This window comes from Bolinopsis microptera, chromosome 4 (genome assembly GCF_026151205.1).
Source record: "Bolinopsis microptera isolate Bmic1 chromosome 4, MBARI_Bmic_1.0, whole genome shotgun sequence".
NCBI lineage: Eukaryota > Metazoa > Ctenophora > Tentaculata > Lobata > Bolinopsidae > Bolinopsis > Bolinopsis microptera.
This window is the reverse complement of record NC_087075.1, coordinates 8,785,954-8,812,384: the sequence shown is the minus strand read 5'-3', so window position 1 is coordinate 8,812,384 and position 26,431 is coordinate 8,785,954. Positions and strand designations below refer to the sequence as shown.

The 26,431-nt window shown below is 36.9% G+C and overlaps 4 protein-coding genes and 1 long non-coding RNA gene across 6 annotated transcripts in view; 2 read left to right on the top strand and 3 right to left on the bottom strand.

Moving 5' to 3' along the window:
• Nucleotides 1-389: 389 nt before the first annotated feature.
• Nucleotides 390-2,018, bottom strand: LOC134813709 (uncharacterized). Its single transcript, XR_010160058.1, has 3 exons — nt 1,929-2,018; nt 1,357-1,430; nt 390-472 (listed from the first exon to the last, which is right to left on the bottom strand). It is a non-coding gene; the product is annotated as an uncharacterized LOC134813709 (long non-coding RNA).
• Nucleotides 2,019-7,157: 5,139 nt separating this feature from the next.
• On the bottom strand, nt 7,158-11,952 carry LOC134813708 (uncharacterized). Its single transcript, XM_063821563.1, has 7 exons — nt 11,769-11,952; nt 11,241-11,404; nt 10,946-11,041; nt 10,130-10,319; nt 9,764-9,954; nt 8,343-9,565; nt 7,158-7,991 (listed from the first exon to the last, which is right to left on the bottom strand). Exons 1-7 carry the CDS (start codon nt 11,799-11,801, stop codon nt 7,504-7,506), a joined length of 2,385 nt encoding a protein of 794 aa, XP_063677633.1. The 5' UTR covers nt 11,802-11,952; the 3' UTR covers nt 7,158-7,503.
• A 3,859-nt stretch (nt 11,953-15,811) lies between these two features.
• On the top strand, nt 15,812-20,585 carry LOC134813707 (histone-lysine N-methyltransferase KMT5B-A-like). The gene is made up of 9 exons (XM_063821561.1): nt 15,812-15,942; nt 16,123-16,183; nt 17,152-17,256; nt 17,736-17,848; nt 18,035-18,103; nt 18,253-18,370; nt 18,509-18,645; nt 18,782-18,930; nt 19,109-20,585. The coding sequence occupies exons 1-9, from the start codon at nt 15,824-15,826 to the stop codon at nt 19,864-19,866; spliced, it is 1,629 nt and encodes a 542-aa protein (XP_063677631.1). The 5' UTR covers nt 15,812-15,823; the 3' UTR covers nt 19,867-20,585.
• A 298-nt stretch (nt 20,586-20,883) lies between these two features.
• LOC134813705 (uncharacterized) overlaps nt 20,884-26,431 on the top strand; it is a 31,575-nt gene continuing 26,027 nt past the window's right edge. The window contains exon 1 of the mRNA XM_063821558.1: nt 20,884-21,152. Coding sequence (XP_063677628.1) covers nt 21,092-21,152 — 61 coding nt within the window. The 5' untranslated portion in view covers nt 20,884-21,091. The remainder of the gene's footprint in view (nt 21,153-26,431) is intronic.
• On the bottom strand, nt 22,053-24,337 carry LOC134813706 (organic anion transporter 3-like). Of its 2 annotated transcripts, XM_063821559.1 has the most exons (3): nt 24,209-24,337; nt 23,845-23,960; nt 22,053-23,549 (listed from the first exon to the last, which is right to left on the bottom strand). In XM_063821559.1, exons 1-3 carry the CDS (start codon nt 24,328-24,330, stop codon nt 22,132-22,134), a joined length of 1,656 nt encoding a protein of 551 aa, XP_063677629.1. In that variant the 5' UTR covers nt 24,331-24,337; the 3' UTR covers nt 22,053-22,131. The 2 variants fall into 2 exon arrangements, with proteins under 2 accessions (XP_063677629.1, XP_063677630.1); XM_063821560.1 differs by lacking the exon at nt 23,845-23,960 and having other exon boundaries at nt 24,209-24,291.

Genomic DNA, 26,431 nt, shown 5'->3' with positions numbered 1-26,431 from the left:
CTTATCCGATCGCAAAGTACTGCAGGCTGAACTTCTGGAAACTAAATCGAAGCAGTTGGAATCCATGCACTCCACCGTCAAGACCGCCGTTCAAGACACTGTCCAAGCTGAGATGAAGTCATACAGTCAAGCTGTGACTAAAAATGCACCTGTGCTTGCAGAAGAGAATTTAAAAAAGGTTGTACAGAATGGTGTATCGGAAGAGGATCGCAGTAGGAATGTGCTCATCTTTGGTTTGAAGGAGACTGATGAAGAGGAACTGTGCAATAAAGTTACCGTGATTTTTCAGCAGATTGAAGAAAAACCACGTTTTGAAGCTATCTGGGTTGGGAGAAAATCAGCCAACAAGACTAGACCAGTCAAAGTTTCGCTAGATAATTCTAACTTACCGTTCATCAGATATTAGTAAATGCCAAAAAGCTGAGACTGTGTGAAGATCATAAGACTGTTTTCATCTCTCCAGATCGATCACCTGAAGATCGAGTTATCCATCAGCGGTTGGTCTTGGAAATGAAACAGATAGCCAAAGCAGGCATGGCTCCACCGTGTAGGTTCGGGTGGGTGCGCACCCACCCAAAGGGTGTTGCACCCACCCAAACGATTTGAAAATGTTCACACAAAAATTGTCAAATTTTGTATAAACTAAGGGTCAATTGACTTCTGTAATCAATTGAGACTGTTTTGGAAATATTAAAATATGTTTAGGAGAGTAAAATTCCAAAATTTTCCAGGGGGCTTCCCCCCCCCCCCCCCCCCACCGTGCGCCAAGCTGCACCCACCCAAATATTTTCAGCTGGAGCCATGCCTGAGCCAAAGAAGACACAAAAACACATTATTATGTCAGAAGTGGTAACATTTGTAGTGAGGACAAGATGTTAGAGAGTGATACATAATAATGAGTGATATACGTCCATAAGTTTTTAATTTTGATTGTTGATATAAGCGTGATAAAAATAATTTATTTCATTTGTATTGGACAGGACATACACAAAGATGCTACGTATGGTGCTGGGTATCTCATGGAAGGACAAGGTCAGCAATATAACTTTGTATGGTAGTCTACCAAGGCTGTCAAACAAGTTACGAAGCAGGAGACTAAAAATGGCGGGACACTGCATCAGACATCCTGAGCTACTTGCCAGTGATTTAGTCTTACGGAAACCTATGCATTGTAGAGCACAGCAAGGCCGACCAAGACAAAGCTACTTGTCTATGTTACTGAAGGAAATTGGGACAAACTCAAAAGAGGAACTGTGAACTCTGATGCGGGACAGGGATATATGGAGGGGGTTATCTGGCGTAGATCGGAGTTAGTTCCGACAAAGTAGTAGTATTTCATTTCATTTCATTAATAACCTGCATAGTTGAAAAGTTGATTGATGTAGTTTCGATAAACAGGCGTCGTTCAACTCCACTCATTTCGTTTCAAGCTGGAATGTATTATTGTTTAGTGTAGGTTTGTTCATGTACCTCTCATCATCAAAAGGTTTCAACTTATACAGCATCGATAACATCATCTAACAAAGCTTTTTGAACAGCTTAAGATTCAGTTAAAATTACATTATTCAGATTTTTTTTTTTTTTTAAATCTAGACACTTATTTTACTTCGGTGTATTCCAACAGCCACAATGTTACACAAGTGCAACCAGCCAATTACAGGAAGCCGAAGGATCTTTTTGGCCAGTGACGGTTAAGGTAGTGTGTACCATACTTTCTTCGTCCGAGACTTTGCTGCAATGTGCAGCTCCTCATTTAACCCTCACACCCGATTTCTCGAGTATTCGGCTGAGTAGACCGGGGGTTGCATAGACCACTCATGATCCTTAGCTGAACGTCGACGACGAAAAATACATTTTGTGAAATGAAACATTGTCAGCCTGTATTTAATTAATTATAATAATTATGGTAATTTAGCTAAAAATCAAACCATTTGAGTTTTCATTGTTATCAAAATAATGTCGATCTAAATTCGTCTTAATCTGCATGGCTGTGAGCGGATTGAAGTCTTTTAACAAACCACACAAGCTTCTTTCATCAAGAAGATTCTTGAAGTGATTCACATGTACACAGAGTCTTAGCTGTCTTAGCTAGTTCTGGGTCCATAAACATGTCACCTTCTTTCTAATGGTGATTGTCAAGTTTGTTCAGCAACATAATTCAGAATTGCAGAAATTATTTGAATCTACTAGAGATGAAATGGCTTAAATAACAAGCAATAGATGTAACTAAACAATACATATTGTAGTTTGACTACTTCTTTGAAACAATCAAAGAATGGGGGAGCTAAGGGAATGATTGCTCAAAACGAATGATATCTTCATGAATTCAATGCAGCATCTATACATTTATTCGAAATTAGTGATGGATGAGGGGGTTTAAGTCAGGCATTCCTGACATTTACTCTACTACTATTTATAAATTCAAAATCATGTTAAGAAGATAGCAGCAACTAATCTATATTATTTACAGTGCTCTATTTTATGTGTACTGAAGAGTGCCTTTACAATATTCCACTTTGTGGTGTAGATTTCCTCCATATCCAACAGGCAACACTGAATGAGTGATGGATGAGGGGGTTTAAGTCAGGTGTTCCTGACATGTATTCAAAATTGCATTGAGAAAATAGCAGTAACTAATCTATTTTATTTACAGTGCTCTATTTATGTACTGAAGGGTACCTTTACAATATTTCAGTTTGTGGTAGGGTTCCTCCAAATCCAACAGGTAACACGGAATGAGTGATGGATGAGGGGGTTTAAGTCAGGCATTCCTGTCAAAAGATCTATAATTAATCTTGTAAGGGTACCATACAGTAGACATTTTATTGTTGATTGTGAACCAAAAGTTAATTCATACCCACAATCGATCAATTATAAATCCAAATAGTCATATAAGCAATGCAGTACTAAATTGGTGAAATTGTATTAACAAAAGGTAATCAGCCAAGTAAAAGTATCTCAAGAATATAACATTGAAGTATTAGAAATGGCACTCTACTATTATAAAACACTTTAATGTGCTGTTTTAAACAATATTATATGAAATTAAGCCAGAGAAGGCATGAACTTCAGAAAAGGACAAAACACTACCGGTACAAAAACTTAAATGAGTTTCAGGGAAGGGTTACTAAAATTTTACGGTAGCGCTCGATTTTATTCAAAAAATTTCAAAGTGCTCAGCACCACGAAAAATATAATTTTTTCTTCCGCTTTCAAAACTTGTTTTTACGCTGAAAAACTATCAAATAGTATTATTGAACAGTATTAAAACACTTTGTGGGCAAAAATATTTCATTATGGGTGTGTAAAGAGCCGAAAAAATTTAGCGCGCAAAAAAACATTTTTTTGGGGAGGTTTTTTAAAATTTTGACCAGGTAAACTCTTGTGTATGCCTATTATATTGGTATTAACTAGTGCGGCAAATAAAAATGTACAAGAACCCAAAATATCTAAGCTTTTCGATTGATTTAACCTGTCGAAATTTCTAAAAAACCTCAAAAAATGGCCATTTTTGGGGCCAAAAATCGGTTTTTTCAAAATAAAACCAGGTAACCTCCATTTTAAACACTTCTAACCACTTTTAATCGATTCTACGGTCAAAAATACGTCTTCTAAGATGGGTCTGGTGATTTTAGTGTATCTAGCAGACAAAGCCCGTAAGAGCCTCAACTATTACACTGCTAAACCATAAACTGAACAGATTCGAACTGTTGCGCGGCTCCAGCCAGTTCACATGGGAGCCGTTCAGCCCAAAAATCAAATGTAAAACAACACTTATGTTAATGGACTCTGGTTTGAATGTTAACAAAAACAATAATGGCATTCAGCTTGTTGAGTAGTTAAATATGAAACATGAAAGTTCAACAGCAAACAGGTACAAAATTTAACAGGTCGAGCGTCGCCAGTTTTTTGTCATACGTTGTATGTGCGCAGCTCCCCCTGTGTCGTAGAAACGCTACAGTGTCGTTTCACTTAGTAAAACGACAGTTAAATGGGGGTCACGACACGATACAACTAAATAAGATAAAAAACGCATTAATAAATTTAGGCACACCAATGACCAACAAATTTATGCGCAAGAAATATTTTTAGCATTTAGGAGTTTTTTGTTTGAATTTTGTTTCGCCGTGGCTGTGATTTTAATTTAGTTTTTATTAAGTTTAGTTTAAATTTACTTAATTTTGTGAAAGAGTTTTAATTCAGTTAACGGGTGATACTTGTAAAATATTTGTTCCATATATTGGGACCGTCGACGAGTCCAACTCGGCGCGCGTCCTGGTAGGTTGTAAACCTACAAGAATTCAGCAATAGGAAATATTATAATATTATATTATATTATAAAAATCATAAATAGAAAATATGGATTTAATAATAAAAAATTATTCCAACACCAAACACTGATGATTGCGTTTGCATGAACAATGAAACTTTTATGTTTGTAGATCCGCCATTTTATTTGTAACATATAATATAACATATAATAATTAAATATAAACCAATGTTTTATTTTTTATTTCCTTAACTCGACTAATATTTGAAAAAATATTTTGTATGAGTAATATATCACTGCACCTTGCATTTGTTAATAATATAATGTATACCAAGTGCAACATGCAAGGTCAAAGTAAAAGGTTGAAGGTGCGCATCGCATATTTTATATTCCTATGTCATGCGCGGCGCTCTCTTGTGTTTTGCATATTTTTTACCTGGGGACGTCAGGCTATTATATTTATGTTCATAATCATATAGAGATTTGGCGGAATGACAGACTTACCGCGGCCCAGTAACATATTTTGTGCTTTATAGTTTTACGCTCCTACTAAATCGCTCGCCCAAATTTTAAGAATATTCTTGTGAAAAGGCCCTTTGGGTATGAAATAGATCTCAATCGGTGTATTTTTGGACGCTGATTCCGAATTACCCCCCATGACGTAGGGTAAAAATGCTACCCTGGAGAGTTATGGGCAAAAAACTGTTTTGGTCACGTGACAGGCTAGTAAAACATGAATTCGACTGTTTAGGGCTCGGGTAAGGGTTAGGGTTGTGATAAGGGTTTTGGATAGCTTCGGGGTTATGGTTAGGGTTGGGGTTGGGATTAGGGTTACGTTTATGTAGAACTTCATACTTGGGAGCAGCGAGCAATAAACTAACAAGCTAAGCTACTTGTATCACGTCGTGACCCCCGGCCCATTGTCGTTTCACTATAATTATAAGTGATACAGGCTATATGACAGCCTGTAGACAAGCCTGTTGACAAGACATAGCTACACGTTGCATGTCACATGTATGCCTCTCTCGCGCGAAAACAGAATAGGGGTTTATATATTAGGAATTACTTTATCCAGAGCCCTTGCGCTTGCCTTATTTGTTATTGAGTTTCATGAAATTGCTGACAATCCAGTGCTTGATTTCAGACATGACAGACATCTATCCATCCATCTGTAAGCTGGCCTGGAAGGATTGGGTAAAAATTAAAAAGAGTTTTTTAAATTCATGGGAGTAATCACCAAATTGTCGAATTAGTGATTAGGAGGTACAACTTTGGAATAAAATATGCCGTAAGAAAATGTGTTTGTGGAAATGACAACTCAATTAACCACTCATTGATATGCAAAAGTGGTAGATTAGTATGGCAACAATTCATTGAGAGATGGCTGTAAAGATGTGACCACTGAACCTCTCCTTCTTCGTGTCAACGGGACAAATCTTCCTGCAGGGGCCAACATAGCAGATGAAACTAGGTTAGCTGTCAGTGCTATGAGTATATAGACCCAGTGGCGTAACATTGCCTGTTGGCGCCCCCGCCGAAAATGCGCCCCCCTGTTAGCGCCCCCTCCCCTTTTGGTGCCCCTCCCTAAAATTGAACAAATTAGGTGATTTTAGAGGATACACCGGTAAAATTTCTAAAAAAGTATGTTTCCAGATCAAAACTGCACGTTTTGCTAGTACCTAAGTTAAGTTTTTCAAAATTGTCCCACATTCAAACGTCGATTTTGCGCCCCCCCCCCCTAAGATGGCTTTCACACAGCGGGGTCAGAGGGGCCCTTTGTTACGCCACTGTATATACCCCATTGGAGAGGGCCTTTTTAGATGTAAGAATAAGAGTATTTTATGCTCAAGCCAACAGTTAACCTTACGCCACTGTGATAAACTGTCCAGAAAATCAGATCAAAGATTTATTGAGGCAACGAATTTCATCAGGAAAAGATTTGATCTATTGAAGACAACAATCATTGCTCTCAGAGGAGTAGGAGGGTTTAAAGTAGTAGTGCAGTAGAAATAGCAGACTTAGATATAAATCTAAAGCCAGTACATTGAATTGTCATGTGGCTACTTTTACTACAAAAGGTTTTTATAAATAAGACTCAGATTTTTAAAGGTTATATTGGATTTTAAGGCGTTTTTACTCAGATTTCTATAATATCAATTTTAATTTATGAATTTATTAATTTATTAATAGAATTCTACGGTTGAGCAGAGTATTATGGCAAACAAAGATATTATCAGGGTTTTTTCTAAAGAGCGAATCTCAAATTTTACTGGCTTAAAACATATGTCTAATGAAGGTCTATAACATCCCAAACAGTTTGAAGCTCTATCATGCTTCGTTTAGATTTCCAAAGCCGAATGTCATACATGTTACACATACAATGTCACACATCCGCCTTATAATGTTTTAGATAAAGGGTTACATAAAAGGACCAACGTTAACCTTTAGGCCATCATCTCGAAAGCTTTTTAAACATCCGCCCTTAAGAAAAAACCACAACGATATGTAGTAGAAATGTTGTGATAAACCTTGTTTGTAAGAGGATGCAAAGCCAGCATCGTTTTCTAGGCTGCTTGGATTGAGAATAATGCAGTGCATTAAATCATTCCAATTAAAATTTAGTTTAAAAACCTCACTGCTGTACATCAGATACAGCAATGGTTATTGGTTTAAGTTGTTGAGTAGTGATGAGCAATGCCATTTGACTTTATTGTTGTTGTTGTTATCGACCAATTATTGAACAGGATGCCCGCCCGCGCCCTTGTTACCAATCACATGTCGTGTCGGACCTCGCTATAATCAAACACAATCTTTAAGAGCACTTTTGAAGCTCCAAAACAAAATTCGCTATTGATGCTATTTTTCTTTCCAAGGAGATTACGAATTTGAAGTTTTGCTCTTAATGTAAACTGAGAATATCGTTACATCTTTGATACTGAATATTTTTGTACCAGTTGAAACAAAACTGTGTGATACTTTAATATTGAATAATTAACCATATAATTTGCAATAAAGATTATTACTTCAGAAAAAGAATTAAAATTCCCCTTAAAACTCTAAAACAGATTGGAGCTATAATTCGTATTTTATTAACAATGAACATAATGTATTTATTTATTAGTGACAATGTAACAATTCAAGTCAGTACAAATATTTGGTACCCAATATTTTCTCTTGCTTTTGCCTATTTTTTGGGCCCCCTTAGACACTCTTATGAAAATCAATTATAAGAATCATCTACTGCACTTTAAGTAAATTTCGGTGAGCTTGCTGTCCAACTGGTTCAGCTTATATATCTGTTCATCCTGCTGATCTCTGAGTTGCTTTTCAAATACATCATTTGATGCCATTATAACCTTCTCCAGTTTGTCTATTTTGTTCTGAAGTTGATCCAGTCGTTCTATCTCTTCACTTGCTTCATCATCTACATTATTCTCAGCAAATTCGCAGAGAGGCGAGTAGTTATCTTCTAAATCCTTCAGGTAGCGGTCACGTGACTTTTTGGTTAGCTTACCCTCCAGTTCCGCAATTATTTCAGCTTTTTCCAGCGCTGCTACTCCAACTGCATTGTCATAAACTCTCTGGAAAGTGTCACTCATGAGAGCAATGAAGAGGTTGAGCAGAATAACACTTGACACCAGGATCCAATAAGCCACCAAAAATCGAGTCCACCAAAGTTCCACTTCAATAAGTTCACCGTCTTCACCTCCCGGTGCAACCGCTGTAAGAATTGTATAATTACTGTCAAATTTCCTACTTTCATTAATCAATATAATCAGAAGGACTGTAGATTTATAACTCTTCGTATTTAGCAGTAGATGTGGGTAATAGCACAGATGTTCATATAATATTATACTTGCTATAAAAACTAGAGCTACTCCTAAAATAAACATTTAAGATCATTGCATAATGCATATTATATATTATATAATATACAATAATATAGCTTGATAAGGTGTACAAATATTTAGCACTGTTCAACACCTCAAAGTTCGATTTTGTTGGTCAATATATGGATTACTGTCCCGCAATTAACCACATCTGTACTTTAAACGTTAAACATGTCACTTACAATTGGGGTCATAGTTCCCTTTCCTTTTTACTCTGCTCAATACTTCTCCATTGGTACAATTGTTGATTTCTTCAGCAATGCGGGCTACAGTTGGTTTTTTAGTGGTTTTTTCAATTAACATATTGTAATTGTAGTCATCCACCACTATCATTCGAAAGACAGTAAACATAACATCATCCACAGACGAATATCCAGCAATGCCCTGAGTTCCATAGAATTGATAGAATATGCAAACCATGGGAATATATAAGATCACATAAACAAGAGAGATCTTACCAATATCCCCAAAACTGTGAGTGATAATTACTACGAATGGACCCATCGATTTGAAGACTCTCAGGTATTTGAAGACCTTGAACCATGACAGTAAGATAGCAATGGCCATGAGTTGAGATCTTCTCCTGAATATTACCTTACCATCTTCAAGCTCCTCTTCAGTTAGATTCTCCATTTCTTCCTCAGTTCTTCCCCTTACTGCTGCTACTTCACAATAGAGATACACTACTATGCCTACGAATTGAAGTGAGTAAACTATCCAGTCAAAGACATTCCAATAATCTGCAAAATACTGAGATTTTTGTTTCACTGCCTTCTCCATCTCGCTGTTGAGAAATGCTCGGTCCATAGGCGAGAGTGGTCTTACTACCTTCAAATCAGACTCAACCTGACCTATACGCATGTTCGTCCATTTCCTCTGCTGAATTTGTCCTGACCTTGCTTCACCTATCTCATCCAACACAAAACCTATGTAGAAAATGTAAGCTACTGTCTCAGTGATTATTCTTCTAGAGCCTCTTTCATACGGCTCTCCTGTTGGTGGAACCAAAGGTGTAAGAATCATAAGTAGACTCCAGGAGATCAGGTATATCAAGTAAAGCCCTATTTCTTTTATCACTGCTCGCTGTCCAAACTGCCTCCACTTAGTTGAAATCAATGCCTTGATTGCAGGGTTTTGAGCCAGGTCAAGATCACCACTTTTTGCAATTTCATCAAGCACGGAAAAACCATACCTTGCATCCTTAGGGACCAGTAAATCTGGCTCCATGTAATTAATCCAAACCTTCAACTCTCTTGATTTGCTGTCTAGTGAAAAGCACTGGTCTAGGGCGTGAGTTGCTAGTTTTGGCATTTTGGCAATAAGTATAGAAAGTGCATGTAATCCCGTGTAGTCCACCACTTTTGTTGTTACTCCTAACTCTATTAGCTTTTGAGTTGCTGATCTCCTAGGAGAAACATAATTATTAGATTTAGAAAAACATTTGGTCAAACAAACAAAAAATATAAATTCTGCTCTGAATGGTTTTAACACTAAATTGTATTGTTTTCACCAACATTGAAGATCATTGGTATGGTCAAGCTTAATTTTGGTAGGAGAATTATAGTTATTATTATTAGTAGTAATTATAACTTTCTAAACCAACCTGTCATACTCTGCAGCTAAAAGAAGTGGGGTACGACCACGAAAATCTCTAGCTTCTTTGGCAGCATTAGAATTAATCAGAACATTTATCGCATCAGGTGCATCTCCCATAGCTGCACAATGCAATGGTGTAAAACATGAACCATTCGTTATCAGCTCTATTTTGGCACCACTTTCAATTAACAATTGCACCTGTTGCAATGGGATCATATTGTTTACTCATGATACACTATTTATGAAACTAGATAAAAATGAAGATAGATGAATGTAACTAGAGATGTAATATACTAGAGTTTCAGAATTTGCCTAGAAATTAAAGCAGCGAATAGTTTAATATGGTAATGATAGACAATCTAAAATGTCAAACCATTTCTTCGTAGTCTCGTTGAGCTGCGATATGAAGGGCTGTTCTACCATAGCTATCTTGTACATCTATGTCAATGCCAGATCTTATGAAATATTTAGCAGTTGTTCCCTTGTGTACTCTTGCTATGTCGTGCAATACTGTTTGTCCAATCTTGTCAGTTGCATTTACGTCTGCCCCTCGCTCAAATAAACTACAGAATTTTCTATATTAGCAACATTAATCTACAGGGTTTCTCTAAATATAGAACACATTATATGCTCAGTCTTACTCGAAATTTAAATTTCGTTATAGACTAAACTTTATGTATAAGGTATGATACTGATAGACGCAATTATAGTTGACAATATTAATATGTTTATTGATTATGTTTATTAATAATATGTTTAATGTTTATTGATTATATGCAACAAAAGGAACTTGGTCATAACTTACTCTGATATCGCTAAATTAAGGCCATCTGGTGACATATACTTTTATGCCACATTCCACAATATAATGCACAAGAGAGTTCTTAATTATGACATCATATGACATATCCTCTGACTAATCACTGCACTGCACGAGTAGAGCTACAACGGACTTACGCGTACTCTCGTTGAGTTATAATGGCTGTTTAAAGTTTTTGCAGTGCCTGTGCTGTGAACTGTGAGTGCAAAGTGATAACACTAAATGCTTTTTTTTTGCATCGATATGTGCAGAAAACTTTGCAAAAACGCCTGCAGAATGAAAAAAATTCAATCAAGTATGTCGTGTGGGTACTTATCGGAAAGGAAAATGTAACAAAACAAATTGGAAGGAAATGATTGTTAAACTCACGAGTTAAGATATGCTAAATCCACAGAGTTTTCATATCCCTCATACTCCGATATCTCCATAAAGAAAAAAAGAAGACCAAATGTTGGGTCTCCGTACCTGGTCAATAACATTAATTAATAGACGATTGAATGCTGAATAGTTGAATAAATAAAGGGCATTGCTGAATAGTTGAATAAAAAGGGCAATTTATAGACAGCAATAGACATTAGACATAGATTGATCATCCATATTTTCTCAACAAAAACTGAGATCAATCTTAAGAAGCATTTTTGATAAAGTTGGTTTTAAATCTTACATGGATGGGTCTAAGGCTAGGCAGCTGGGTTCATGGTGTGTTTCAGTGTTTGTGTCCTTGAGTTTCTTTAGAAGTCGCTTTATCTTGGCTATCTGCTTTATTGAGTTGTCTGCTCCTCGTTCAGGGGGCTTTTTGTTGGAGAAGTTGTAGGAGAATTGGTTTTGCTGGGGTTGTTAATTGATTGTTAATTGATTGTTAATTGATCATGACCTCTTTAATCGAATAATTTGATAATTAATGTTATTAAATCTATCACAACCATTGTCAGTGTTAGGACGAGAGTATGGGACTGTATTATTAATTGATCTTTGTTTTTCAACTTTTCACTAGACTACTCACAAATACCAGTCTCTCATTTGAATTATTTATTAAATTTGAATAATAAAGCAAATGTCACTTATTCTGGACTGTAGGGCTAGTGTGTATTAATTATATTAAATAAAAGCATTCCAGCCCCCACGTCTACAAACTTCTTAATTACTTGCTATTTTAATTTAGTACATTTTATTTTAAAAAACATTTTCCTACCTCCTGGCTTTCCACGTCCCCTCCTTCGCCCATGATGAAACAAACTTAACAAATAAACAAGTTATTTAATTACATTCGCAGAAATCAGAACAAAACTATCAAGTTTAGTAGGCAAATGCACTTGACAATGGATTAGAGAAAGCCAAATCACAAGAACACACAGTCGAGCAGGCGAGTGAGACACAGGGAGTGGTGGGTAGATCTTTTGTTTGGTTATTGAGTGTTTATTGCTGCCTTTTGTTGATAGAATAGGTCGGCTTCTGCTGCTCAATAATTATTCCAGTCTAGCGAATTCGGAGCGATCTCGCGGTGGTCACGTGACTGTTCCGAAGAAAGGATTTACTTATTCAACTTGTAACTCTACCATTCATTGAGAATTAGTACAATTTCCAGTTATTGTCCAAATTGGATTATATTGTAGAATTTGAATAAAATAGTAATATGCAAGTTAAATAAAATCTATTGATAATATTAAATAACGTTGCACAACGTTAAGTGAAGCTGTAAAGACTTAAGATGATGATGAGGGCATCAGGTTCTCTTTATAAGGTTAGATGAGGTTGGCTTTAAATTGAAGTCGAGTACCCAGAGCAATATAATAGTAGGTGTACCTACTTTTATAGGATTTAATGTGTTGAACTGTTTGCCATTTTGTTGCATACAGCTTGCAATTTGTACTTAATGAAAGGTCCTTTAAAACTGTCTGATAGGTATTTATGTGTGCCATCTGACAATGGATATGTCTTCCTTCCACCTTTTGATGTTTACCTTCAATAATCGTTTTATTATTACACTTATTTACCCAAAAAAAAGTAGTGTAAATTGTATAAGCAATATTTGTAACCATTACTTCTAACAAATAATATCTTACAGAAAGGTTCATGCAATGATCAATCTCCAGTGATCACAACTTGACAGAAACCTCAGCTCCAAATAAACAAGTCTCAATGATGGCTGCTGCTGACAGATCCTCCGAGTATCGGCATTGTTTTGTGCCTTACGGACAATACAGCAACACAAAAGCGCGACGGAATGGTACAATTCAGATAACTCCTCCATGTTACTAGTTGGTGGACTGTGCATGATAGCTGTCTGACCGTCTGACGTGAAGTCAGGAATGGTATGATGACTATGTTAAAGTCACGTGATTATGGGTTACAGAGATTGGTATTTTCTCATCACGTGGCCTGTGCCCTGGTTCGAACAAGACTAGAAGTGTGATGAGGACCATTATAAACCCATGATAAGCTCTACAGTGCATGTTGATATATAATACTGTACTATTAGTAACAGTATGGTCACTGATCGGATAAATCAAGCTGGGTTTTTATTTGAAAGCCTTATTAATATTGAACATCTTTACAGATTGTGTCGATGGGGCTTTCTTAATTGACATTTATAGACTTTAAGAAGGTTTTCGACAGTGTACATCGTGGGAAAATGCTAAAGATTCTAGAAGCTTACGGCATTCCAGTCAAAATCGTACAGCTTATACGGCTCATGTCCGAGAAGACAATGGCCAAAGTCCTAACTCCAGACGGAGAAACGGAATTGTTCGAGATACTTGTAGGTGTGTTACAGGGTGATACCTTAGCACCTTACCTCTTTGCAATAGTCATCGACTACTGTATGAGGCAAGCCATAGGCGATGATGCGGAGCGACTTAAACTCACTCTCGAGTCATTGTTTTAAGCAAGCAGAGTGATTATAAACTCTCAGTGTCTAAGATTCTTCCAGTGACATTGTGATATTGTACAGTACTTATTGTTGTTACAACAAGGAGCGGAGATACATATAATATATTCAATAACTTTGTGCAGCACTTATTCATTATTATTGATTGTTACGATGGGTCAGACGACTGTGAAGATGGATCTGATGAGTTTAATGACGGATCAGCTGATTTAGTTTGGAACATTGCCATTGTATACTACAAAGATATGATGATATGATACAGTACTTAATTAACAGGACTTAGATCCAGACAAATAGTACTGTTAATAGTGTGCTGGGAAGTGACAGATAAAGTAAGGGTTTGGAAAACACATCCGAGATACGTAATGATGGCGTAAACTTTTTCGTTAACGGATTCAGCAAAAACTTGGTGATATTGTACAGTACTTATTATTGATAGAACACGGTGCTGATATTAGATATAATGAATTCAACAACTTAGTACAGCACTTATTCATTATTATTGATTGTTACGATGGATCAGACGACTGTGAAGATGGATCTGATAAAAAATGAAAGATCTCCTGATATAGTACAGTACTTAACAGATAAAAAATATGTTGCCCTGCTGGAAAATGTCATTGGCAGTTTTATGAAGCAAGCATATACAATAAACTTCCAGGACTTTATCAGGGACATGGTGATATTGTACAGTGCTTATTTTAACTACAATTGCAGAGTAGTCTTGACTGTACTAATGGATCAGGAGACTGTAAAGATGGATCAGATGAGTTTAATGATGGATCAGATGATCAAGTTTGGAACATTGCTGTGGTATTCTACAAAGATATGATGATATGGTACAGTACTTAACAGTAACAATACTTAACTAATAAAGTGAGAGTTCGTAAAACAGTTTGTAAAAGACATTCAAGATAAGTCTAGCATAGATTTCTTTGTAAACGGAGGATTCAGCAGAAACACGGTGATATGATACAGTACTTAAAGAAACTAGGAATAAGTTGCCATTTTCTGTGCTATTCTTATTAATTGTTTTAAGCAAGCAGGGTGAATATAAACTCTCAGTGTCTAAGATTCTTCCGGTGACATTGTGATATTGTACAGTACTTATTGTTGTTACAACAAGGAGCGGAGATACATATAATATATTCAATAACTTAGTACAGCACTTATTCATTATTATTGATCGTACAGATGGGTCAGACGACTGTGAAGATGGATCTGATGAAAAATTAAAGATGTTCTGATATAGTACAGTACTTAACAGTGCCTATATTGAACAGATACTGTGAGAGTTTGTAAAAGACATCCAAAATCCTAAAGTTATGTGTAGATTTCTTCGTTAACGGAGTGTTCAGTAAAAACACGGTGATATGATACAGTACTTAAGAGTTAACATAGTGAGACTATGCTTACATAACTATTCGCCGTGTTTTAGACAATTTAGTTCGAACAGTTCGATATATCCACCCAGATTGTCCATGTAAGACTGTAGAGTATGGATTGCTGTTTGGGTGAAATCTAGGAGGCTCTAGTTAAAAGAGTTGACTATAGATATTACCTGATTAGTGTATGTGTGCACTTTGCAGCGTAAAGTTTTACAAAGAAGGGTTTTATGTAAAACTTACTGTGTTTTTACGATTTTTACTTTATCTCTGAAAATATAATACTCTAATATTTACATAAGAATAATATTAATATTTACTGTTGCACCTCATAGTTCATTATTGTTGGTTAACAGATACTCAAGTCTCAACTCTTGATAAGTAACTGTTAACTGTAAACATTTACTGTAAATACTCCCTATCTTACGCTGATGATGCGATAACTGATTAAAAAAAAGAAGAAGTGAATCGAATATTGATGGTATATATAAATAATACATGACAAGTTCAATTCTGGAAAACACCCTGAATTTTCATTGTATAAGTGTATACTTGTATATTGTATAAGTGTATATTGTATAAGTGTATACTTGTTTAACTGTACATAACACTGATACAAATTTTGTTTTAATTACTCCTCTATTAGGCTTTACTTCCGGGAACTTGCTTATATATAAGATAACAATGTGAACATTTACTTGCTTGTAGTTTAACCTTTTAACGTGTTTTACTATTTACCAACTAGCTACTAACTAGTTACCAATTAGTTACCAATTAGTTACCAACTAGTTACCAACTAGTTACAATCATTGTGCTATTTAAGTGTAATCAATGTTCTTATCCTCGCATAATTCCATAATTATAAGGAAAGCCCCGTATATTGAATGTATTCTAATCAATTAGTTCTTAACCAGTTAATTAGTAATTAAAATAACTTAACCAGTTAATTAGTTATTTAAATCACTCTCAGCGATCATGGTGGTGAACACAGTGCCGTACTACGAGCAGCTGGCTTGTTTTGACGACTATGCTACTGCACTGGTGGTGGATCCTATTCTAGGCTTTACCACCCACAAGATGTCATCACAGTGGAAGTACGTTACTTTTTGATTTTGGGTTTTTGATTTCTTATTTAATTGTAGAATTTTCTGATGAAAAATGGAATATGAGATTACTATTTACTGTACCTAGATTCTAACGAGTTTTGTTAATAAACATACACGTGGAAATAAGACTAATTTGTCGTATTTAGTGATCTTACTGTATTATTGCAGGTCGTTGCGGTCCAAGAAGTCCAACATTGAACCAATAATAAGCGAGTACAGGCTCACACAGGTTAGTTCCAGGAAATTAATGGGTACAGCAGTACAAATACAGTATGAAGGCGACAGACTTTATTGTGCTTGCACCAAAAGGTATTTTTAGGGGAAAATTTGATTGACAGCGCTTTAATTATTGCAGAACAGGAACCACAGCGCGGGTAATCTCAATAATGGGAATATTCCCCTTATTATGAATAATTCTCAGTACATGCGTACTTAATACACCCTGTAAGCAAATACAATGACATGCTCTGGAGCTACAATACACACACATGGCCCATATTAATAGTACCCTCATATTGTAGCCTATGATGTGTTAGCCAAGTCCATCCTTTGTGTAAAATACACGAGGTTATTGGATACAGTAATATTACAGTGGTCTGTCACGTGGTATGTCACGTGGGCTGTCACGGACATGTTATGTCAACCATCGCATCAGAACAATTTCTGTTATGCCTCAGTTAAAAACTCTTATTCGTTAGAACGCTCGACTGTGATAGTATTGTCTTAGAAAAGTGTACCCTGGTGTCAAATGTAAAAAGTAAAACTCATTATAAATCAAGAGGCTTGCATATAATGAACATATTGACATGGGTGCAGAGTTGAGTCCGTACGGAACCTAGTAGTTTGTTATTTCCGTAGTATCTTGTGTACGTGAGAAGCTGAATTTATTTAAATTTATCCGATGTATCCATTTTTATAAAAAAATTTACAAAACGCAGACAATAAATATTACAAATAATCCTCGTAGAAAGTACAGTGCGTTTAAAAATAACTTATCACATTTGCTGCTCCAAATACAGTATCCATTTTTGAACTCCCCAGAGAATTGCTTATTATACTGCCTTATCGTTTCATACCTTCCACGAATCTCCAATCCCTCGAACCTTTTATACTTAACTTGAATGTAAGCCCATGCATTATGATTGTACTTTTGATTTAGAGCTATTTAATAACTTGCCCTGAAGGTTCTTTCTTCAGGATGCAGAGTTAACATTTGAAAGGTTAATGGACTGCCATCCACATTGGTACAAGTATTTCACCAGTTTAAAGACCCCTCAGCAGTTTAAAGTATTCAAAGAACATGTGAGTACTTTGTGCGGTTATGTGCGGCCACGTAGTACACAATTCTCGTATTCCCATCGGTTAAATTGCAGGAAATGAAAGCTTCCGTCAATTGCGACCAATTGTTCAGTGTGCTGTGCGGAACGCGCGAAGTACACGTCTTTGGTACGGGATTGATCTCTTATTGATACTCACGTACGTGCGCGCTCTCGCTAGCTAGCCGCGCGCGCGGCATCGCAATATTGTTATTGCATGTCTGCAGTTCTATTCAGTATCAGGTCCTAAATTAGGGATCAAAACCGCTACTTTCGTTGCCTAATATATTATTAGCTCAACCTGAAGTAAATTTCCTACTCTCACGGACTACCTACTCATCCATACAGTGTCGAATTACCGACATTGTATCCTCATGGAACCCCGATCACTAAATAGTCGATTCCAAAAATAGATTTCTTCTAAAGGACAACTTCCTACAATATTGACTTACTGTAATATTTCAGGTTATCAAGTATATACATATCCAGCACCCTTTGAGTGGATTTATGGTATCCATTTGTCACAGATTCTCTACTGATGATCGCAAGGAATGTAAAATTAGGGTCACTAAGAAGTGGTAAGTAGTTGAAATATTCTGGAGAGTGAATATATGTCGTTACATGACAAATTGGCAATAGGAGGGGCCGTTCAAATTAATATTCTCAGCGTCTTTCAATGTTAAATCTGTGGCTCGCTTTTTCGTGTCTTAGAAACATACGATCTTCAATTTGAGCCAGCTAATCTGCAACTTACGCTAATTCAGGTGTGCTGGAGAGTTTATTCCCAAACTCTGCGGAGTGATTGCTGAAATGAGCCTTGAAGAAGAGTCGAAGTAAGTTGCATTCCAAGAAAATCTTCAGTTTCATATTTTACGTCCAATTTTTGAAAACTTTGTACAATTTCTAATTCTCATTCGCTATTCAAAATTTCCGACTAACAATTGTTCGTATTCACCGCCGATAACAATTTCAACTCTCGCAGCTTTATAACGCCAGGAGTCAATGATTTCTCTGTCATGTTTAGTACTCGCAAGAACATATCTCAGCTCTGGCTTGGTCCTGCTGCATACATCAATCACGACTGTAAACCTAATTGCAAGGTTAGTTTTGTATTTTAAATCTTTATTCAGGTTGTGTTTCAAGCTATAATATGAAATATCCCGCCAGAATTGATGGCCCTTGTCAAGGCCCTGATAATAGATACCAGGAGGTTTCGTTATTAACGCAGATGTTTTCAGTTCGTGTTTATGTCCCGTGATGTGGCCTGTGTTCAAGTTCAACGTGATATGGATGTGGGAGATGAAGTTCTGGTCTATTACGGGGACTTCTTCTTCGGAGAGAACAACGAACATTGTGGCTGTAAAACCTGTGAAAGGTGAATTTTATAGCGTTCTAGATACCCTGCACTAATTAAATTATTAAATAATTACACTTCATCAGCATAGTAATTATACCACTGCAACTGATAGTCTCTTGATATTTGATTGCAGTCTAAACCATAAAACCCCCAGATCTAGTAAGGGACTGTTCTCGACTGGGGGACCACAAGAAATAGGAGTACAGATAAAAGGAGAAGATAGAAGCTACAGTTTAAGAGCCACTATACAAAGAAGCAACCCCACACCTAAACGTTATCCCCATCTCTCACTATACCTTGCAGGTAATAGTTTAGTGGCAAAAAATAAAGTCGAACAAAATATTCCTATTTAACCCAAAAACCAAATACAAAGTTGGTTAAGTTCGCCGAGTGAAATAGCAGCTGAAGTTGCATTAAGATATTATGATTTAAAAGTAAGTATATAAGAGTATAAATCTGACTAACTGGGTGATTATTTCAGATGAAGACGAGGACAGCATATATGATCTAATCCCTCGCCCGGTCATTAAAACAGACGTGGTAATATTCTCCAAACCGCTCTCAGTGGACAGTGACGAAAGCAGCTCCGCCTCAAAGTCTCGGGAATGCAGATCTCTAAGTAAATCAAATCACACGAGATCTCGATATAACCGTGACAACAGTAGTGACTCAAAATCGGGAGAGTTGCGTGCAATCAGAGACTTAAAAAGTAGTGATAATCCGGAGGGTAACTCCCGAACTAGGAGCCAGGCAGTAAAAACTAAACGTGGAAGTTCATCTTCACGCAAACGATCCTCTGGACGATTCGACACGAATTATCGGGACGATATCAATCAGAAACACGATACCAATCGGAAAATCTCTGAAAAAATGGAAGCAGTGCGGAAGCGAAAGCTAACGCGTTCCTCATGTGTCCTAGAGCTGGTAGATAAGAGGAAATCAGGGAAGACACTCCCTGAAGTACGAGCAATAACCACCCGATCTACCAGTAAAAAATCTGCAAACACCAGATCCCCCAATAATAAGGACAGTGTTCGATTAGCAGGAACTATAAAGCCGAACTATAAAACCCCTAATAAACATGGTTCTCCTCGAGTATTGCGCTCTAGTGGATCATTTGACGGGGTGTCTTTGTCCGCCAAATCAAGTCCTGGCTCCGTCAGTTCCAATTCAGACCAGTTATTCAAAAAGGTGTCTGTCCCAATATCTGATAGGGTCCTAAGAGGACAACGACCTTAAAGCTAGTTAAATTATTCATTATTCATTCGAATCAGCTTTTGTCCTTAAAATTTGTTTACGGAGCGTTTCATGCTTTAGGTTTAGTTTCATAATAGGTCTAATTTCCTTGATTGACGCAATTAAAAACATTTACCTGGTCTCTTGTGTGTGAAAACATTTGGGCATCGAAATAGAAATTCAAATTATATTCTGTTTTGTTAATTCCAATGCTGAGATGTCACTTATTGGGCTCATATATGTCACTTATTGAAACGTGTTGCCATGCGTTTCGATGCAGCCTTTCTTCTTTGCAGCCTTACTTCTTGTCATTGCTTAAGTGTTGTCCGTTAATTGTTGTAGGTGAATCAGAAGAAAATCAAATATTTCGGTGTCCAGAAATTTGGAATAGTACTGCATTAGGTATGTGAGTTCTTGTTTGGAAATAGTATCTGACTTCTTGAGTGTTGAAACGGGTTATCATATTGACTGTGACATCTTAAATTGTTTCTTTTAGCTTTACGTTTAACCAAGATATTAAATTATTTTACAATTTACATTTACATTGAAGTTGATTTCTAAATTCCTGAGTCCTGACTAGATGACCACATGTTGCAACCTACTCAATGTACCTATGTTTTACCACCCTCGACCCTGCGTATATGTTTACCTAAAGATCGATGCGAATTTTTCACCAGCTCGTTTGTTAGAATGACCACTATTCTATCCTTGATATTCGCAAATCAGTGTTTAAATTTTTATTGAAGACCTGGAGAAAATATTTTCAACTTATGTCAGCCGCGTACATTCTGGGATACTCTACTTTAGTAAGTCCATGCTGGATTTATTAAACATTATTAATTCTCCTCCTTTTATCTCCTCGTCGTGCTTATTCTTCAATTTCCCTTTTTGAACTTCTCTTCTTCACCCCTCTAAGTCCTTTCCTCCTCTTCCTCCTCAGGGCATATGAAATCGTATCTTCATACGAACAGGATACGAAGTAATACATGATAAAATTGTGATTAGCTTACATGCTTCAGTATGAGAGTGTGTTGTGGGTTTAAGGTAGCATTTTTGCAGATGATGTACAATTCTCGAGCGATAAGCGCTTTGTATCTGTTTCCCTGTTTTGTGTTTGATGTCTTAATTTACATACGAAGACATAGTTAGGCTTTGAATTTTCTATTGAACTCAAGAAAATTCATCGAAGACGAAGCAGTCGCCCTCTGACTAATTCTCAAGACACAAGATGGTGATGCTGATCTTGCTGACAATTGGTTTTGTTTACGAAACATTTCCCGGCATCGCAGGTTAGAGTAAATGACAAGTAAAGCGTGAAATCATGTCGGCATAATAGACGAAAATCATGGGTAACTTCCTCCTCCCCACCCGGCCTTCGGACTAAATGACTTAGGTTCAGTGTGCACACGTCGTTAAACTTAACTGATACATAATAATTATCACTTCCAGATCAGAGAAACAATTTCAATCACTGAGGTGAGTGACACAAGTTACCATCTACCTCACTGATTGGTCAAAACTGTAAAATTTCGGCCAAGGAAACTGTTGCCCCAAGCTGTGTGTCCAATCTGTGGGTCTTTATCCTATACCGCGCACAAGTGCTCGAAAATATCGTGGCAAAAATCACGATATAGTTTTCTGTGCCTTCCTCAGTGACCTTGCTAGATGATCATTCAAAAGAATTCAGCTTCAAAACACGAAATTTGGGTCGCGGAAGGCTGAATTCGAATCTGTCATTGTTCTACCGCCACCGTTAGTACGTATTCAAAATTTTCATTGCTTCGCAAAGTTTTCTCCGGATATACTATTACTGGTTCCAGTACCTTGATGGCGATTTGTGTCACTTTCATCGACCTCACTAGCTTGATCACGAAATTTCGGTCAAGGGGACGGCAGAAAAGCTATAATTGAGTTAAATGTGAATACAGCTCTCTTATAGTTATTATGCAATTCGTTCGCTATAACTATAAGTATAATAATATAAAAATTTGTGAAACTCGCATTCGCAAACAATAAAACATTTAATCTGAATTATTCATTAATCAAAATTGAGATATTTCACCGTATTTTATATATTGTATATTTGGAGGTAAATGGTAATGGTCACTAAAGTGTCATGCTTAGGTGTCGTCTGCTATGCAGGATCAAAATCTTATAGAGTGTTATTAAAGTGTTATAGTTATTGTATAATGTCATGCAACCACGGCTCTTCGTTTTCATTATCTTGTTGAAGTATTTCGTCAAAAAACCTTCCTTTCAGTTAATTTTTTAATCGTCATCGTCGTTCTGCAGTTTCTTGTGTCCAGTCTCCGAGTGGAGTTGCAGCAGATCTTCTGGAGTTGATGGGATTGGTTTACCAGTGCTGTCTGAGTTGAAGAAAGCCAGGAAAGCCGGAAACGCTGCAATACCTCCGAAGATGGCCAGTACTATCCTGGGATCGATATGGTTGTAAAGGAGAGTCAAGTAGGGACCCACGAAAGCACCGATCCTGGCAGAGGCAGAGCCCATGCAGTATATCATTCCTCGGTGTGATGTGGGGGACAGTTCTTTGGTCAGTAGAGCCACAGATCCCCAAACACCCGACATAAATGGAGATGCGAATAGACATATCACGTGATCCAGCCTCCAAGTTCCAGTCAAGTGGACTCCGTAGCAAGGGATAGCGAGAAAGAAAACCGTTGCTGCCCCTGCAAAGTTGATCACCACAGCGTTCTTCCGGCCGAAGTGGTGGATTATAAAGTAAAGCATCCCAGATCCCTTGGTAATGAAGCTGCCCACAGTACCTAAGAGGATGGACGTGTAGATACCAGCCCCTATTTTACCCCAGCTAAAGAGTAGACCGTAAGATACGCATGATATCATCATCCAACATACCATCAAGATGACAGTGTTCTTTAGCATTATAGGATGTTTTATGAAGTCTTTAATTTGGCCCAAGTAGTTCTTATCGTAATCTTTGTAGGCCAACTCCGTGTTATCCGATATTTCAGTGGTATTGAAAATACCTGAGATTCTTTTAAACGTTGCTCGTGCCTCTTTCTCTTTACCTTTGATCAACTGAAATCTCGGTGACTCTGGGTATATGAAGACAGCTATGGCTGTGGTAGCCATAATACATCCAATCACCAAATAGATGTGATGCCAATCCTTCAAACCATAAGAAATACCAACGATGACAACAGATCCCAGATCCCAGCAACTAGAGCTGAGGATTTGACTAAGGTTTCTTAGTTTTGTTGGAGTGAACTCTATCGAGAGCAGATCAACTCCTGTCACTGCAATAAATCCTCCAATTCCGTGAACTACCCTCAGTGCAAGCATGACATTGTAGTTGTTCACAAAGAAAGCAGCAAGACTGGATATTGATGTTATCGCTATTCCAATCAGACAAGTTGTTTTCCTTCCAATCTTATCAAATAAAGCCGTCCCTACTATTAGACCTGCGAAAGCCCCGATGAAGAAGAAGCTCTTCAGATTTGATCCTTTGTCCTCATCCGAGCATATGAGGCCCCATTCCATTGCGAAACTCGTTCTTTCGATTGTCCACTTGAAGTCTTGGTTAGGTTTCAGGGAGTTTTCGCATATAGTTACACGACTGAAAAACGTCTCCGGCTCATTCGTATAATTTCCCATTAGCTCGTCGCATCTATCTGAGATACATTCCCAATCTTTGTAGTTCAGGAAACCTGGATGAATTATAATACTCATACTAATACTCATACATCTATTAAATTAATATCTAGTATTTATTCAAATATCAAAAGCTACGTTTTAAGCATTCGTGGTGCGATAAAAAGATTTTACGCTATAGGAACTCAGGAAAGTGAACAGATTTCACTTGGATATTGATTAACCCCATGCATTAGACTTATGTCCATTTTAATTGGATGACCTAATTCTAAATTGGTGCAATTTTATCAATATCATCTGATAGTAATATCTCAAAACAGCACTGATTCATAATTTTAAGTATAGTTATACCTGTAAAGATGGGAGCGTAAGCTAACATAGGACCAGCCATCTTTGCCAACATTCCAGCGATGAAGAGTGCTATAAATTTAAATAGGGCGGTTTTGGAGTTCGCAGCTCCGATGGTCCTGTCATTAAAAGGTATTTAAGTATTGAGTTAAGAATGCCGGTTAAAATACAATGAGAATAAATATCATATAAGGGTAATAATGTCAGCGTCAAATTTTGTCTGCTCGAATTATTTCCGATACTTTATTTCTAATATTTTCTGATTTCCCTTGAATATAGAATGGGTCGAGCTTCTTGGATACTGCTTCTTCAATGCTACCTATGATTAATCGGTATCAAGGATATTTTAGCAAGTTAAAGAACTTACTTGTTAACCACATCTTCCACGGTAAGGTTATCGGAGTCACACTGCTCATCTGATTTCCCTATCTCAGACATCTCCTCTTCTCCTTCGAGCGGCTTGTACTGGTCACCCGGCTCTGGGCTCATTATATTTATAGCTGGTATTGATAGTAGTGTAAGCAGAGACCTCATATTTATTCAGTAGAGCACCCATCAAGAAGTGAAAACATTGCAAACGTCATCAAAGTGTCAATAAGTCAATATCATAAATCGATTCGAACTAATATCGAAGCAAAAACTGAGTTCAGAACAAATTAAATATATGATGATTAATCACTCTACACTCAACTGTCACGTGAATTTTTCAACCTGTTCTCTAGCTGGCCCTGAACATCTATTCGAAACCCTGACCCTCTAATCTGATCCCAACCCTAACCCAATTCTTAACAAAAGCACATGCTGAAACCCTAGATTGATTCGGAATCAGCGTTTGAAAATACATCGCTTCGAGTCGGTTTCATTTTCAACTATCGGGGCCCTTTTAGAAAAATCTCGAAGATCGACTGTAGAGTGATTTAGCACGCTCGAAATTGAATAGTGGTAAATGTTGTACTGATTTTGTTATCACCAAACTGATTCATGTACTAAATTAGAATATTTTAAATTTGAGCATATTATGAATTGACACAACGGTTAATACTTAATATTGTGACCGTTAAGTATACCAACCGTTAAAAATATGGTAGGATGGGCGATGGCTCAAAAACCGCCACTTTTTAACAACGACAATAATAATGACTATGACTATGAGTAAGGTATGCATGTCTTAGAGATTCACGTACTCTAGTTCGTCACGTACTATAGGCATAGCTCGAAGTCGACAACTCAAGATATCACAACTCAAGGTATCACTCCTGTCGTACTTCGGTACGTGTTGAACTATAGAGTCCATGGGTAGCGTACTTTAGCTCGACAAATAGTTTATGCTTGTAAATGTAATCCAACGGCTATTGCCGGGTCCTCATCATAGGATCACAGGGTTCAATGGCAGATAAAACAATTTTCTGACATCTAGCAAGTAGCAACCAGCGGTAAGAAATTCCAGAACCTTTCAGTATAGTTTTAATTTTCCTGTTTGCCGCACTTGGTTCTGGTCTATTAGTTCTCTTGTCGAACTTTACGTCTTCAGTACGTGTCAAACTTGAGTCCAGGTAGCGCACTTTAGTTCGACAGAGTCGAACCTTAGTGTTTGTCGAACTACAGTACCTACGTGTCGAACTAGAGTGCGTGACGAACTTGAGTACGTGTACCTATAATCTATATTAGACATAGAGCTGCAAAATGGTAACTAAAACTACGAGTACGACTTTTACAAATACAATCACAATGAACAACGGAATTATTTGCACTATACCGGATTCATCGGTAAACGAATATCCTCATTCAACTTCATGATGGGAAAATGTAATTATTATGATCAGCTCAGCCTTTTATTACAAAGCTCGCACGTTAAAGGAGGAGAAATATGATCACATATTCAATTCCTTTCCTAATAACCGCAAATATTTCAATTAAGATGAATGGATGTTTGGTATTCCATGAAATTTTCCGGCATCGTAGGTTAAGAGTAAATAACAAGTAAAGCGTGAATTTATGTCTGCATAATAAACGAAAATCACTAAAGTTTAACTTCTTCCTCCCCACCCTCGGCTTGATCTGAAACTTTGCAGGGCGTCTAGACGTTGACCAAATCGACTGTTAAAAAAATTTCATGTTTCAGGAGTATCGGGAAGTGTGTTTTCTGGAACCCCTGTTTTACAACAGATTGTCGTGATACAATTACATGCATATTCAGGGATAAACGCTTTGCCAGTCAAATGTAGTCAATTGTAGCCTGAATTTAAGTGTCCGTAGATTCAAAAGTATAAAAGATACAGCCATTTCCGACCACAGGTCTTAAAGATAATTGTTTACACAGTAGTTTACATTATATGCAAAAAAATAATTGACGTCATTATTACCCTTTGATGAAATTAGAAATTAGAAATTAGAAATTAGAAATTAGAAATTAGAAAGATCATTACAAAATTACATGTGTCAGATCCCAATCAGTTAAATGAAAGTTATACAACCAAACAATAAAAAGAACATAATATCTTAAATAAATAATTAAAAGGTTTGAAAGTGTGCACGAAATAAGGATACTAAGACTAAGTCATAGCTTACTTTTAGGAAATCTTTCACGAAA

Bases quoted from the DNA above. Each gene is read 5' to 3' on its own strand.
- LOC134813708 (XM_063821563.1), bottom strand. From the start codon at position 11,801: ATGGGCGAAGGAGGGGACGTGGAAAGCCAGGAG. The intron at 11,042-11,240 runs GTAAGATTTAAA...GTTATTGACCAG, and splicing joins CTAGCCTTAGACCCATCCAT to GTACGGAGACCCAACATTTG. The intron at 9,566-9,763 runs GTTGGTTTAGAA...TGTTTCTCCTAG, and splicing joins TTAGCTGCAGAGTATGACAG to GAGATCAGCAACTCAAAAGC.
- LOC134813707 (XM_063821561.1), top strand. From the start codon at position 15,824: ATGGTGGTGAACACAGTGCCGTACTACGAGCAGCTGGCTTGTTTTGAC. The intron at 15,943-16,122 runs GTACGTTACTTT...GTATTATTGCAG, and splicing joins AAGATGTCATCACAGTGGAA to GTCGTTGCGGTCCAAGAAGT. The intron at 18,104-18,252 runs GTAAGTTGCATT...CAACTCTCGCAG, and splicing joins AGCCTTGAAGAAGAGTCGAA to CTTTATAACGCCAGGAGTCA.
- LOC134813706 (XM_063821559.1), bottom strand. From the start codon at position 24,330: ATGAGCCCAGAGCCGGGTGACCAGTACAAGCCGCTCGAAGGAGAAGAG. The intron at 23,961-24,208 runs GTAAGTTCTTTA...TTTTAATGACAG, and splicing joins GTGGAAGATGTGGTTAACAA to GACCATCGGAGCTGCGAACT. The intron at 23,550-23,844 runs GTATAACTATAC...TAATTCATCCAG, and splicing joins TTACGCTCCCATCTTTACAG to GTTTCCTGAACTACAAAGAT.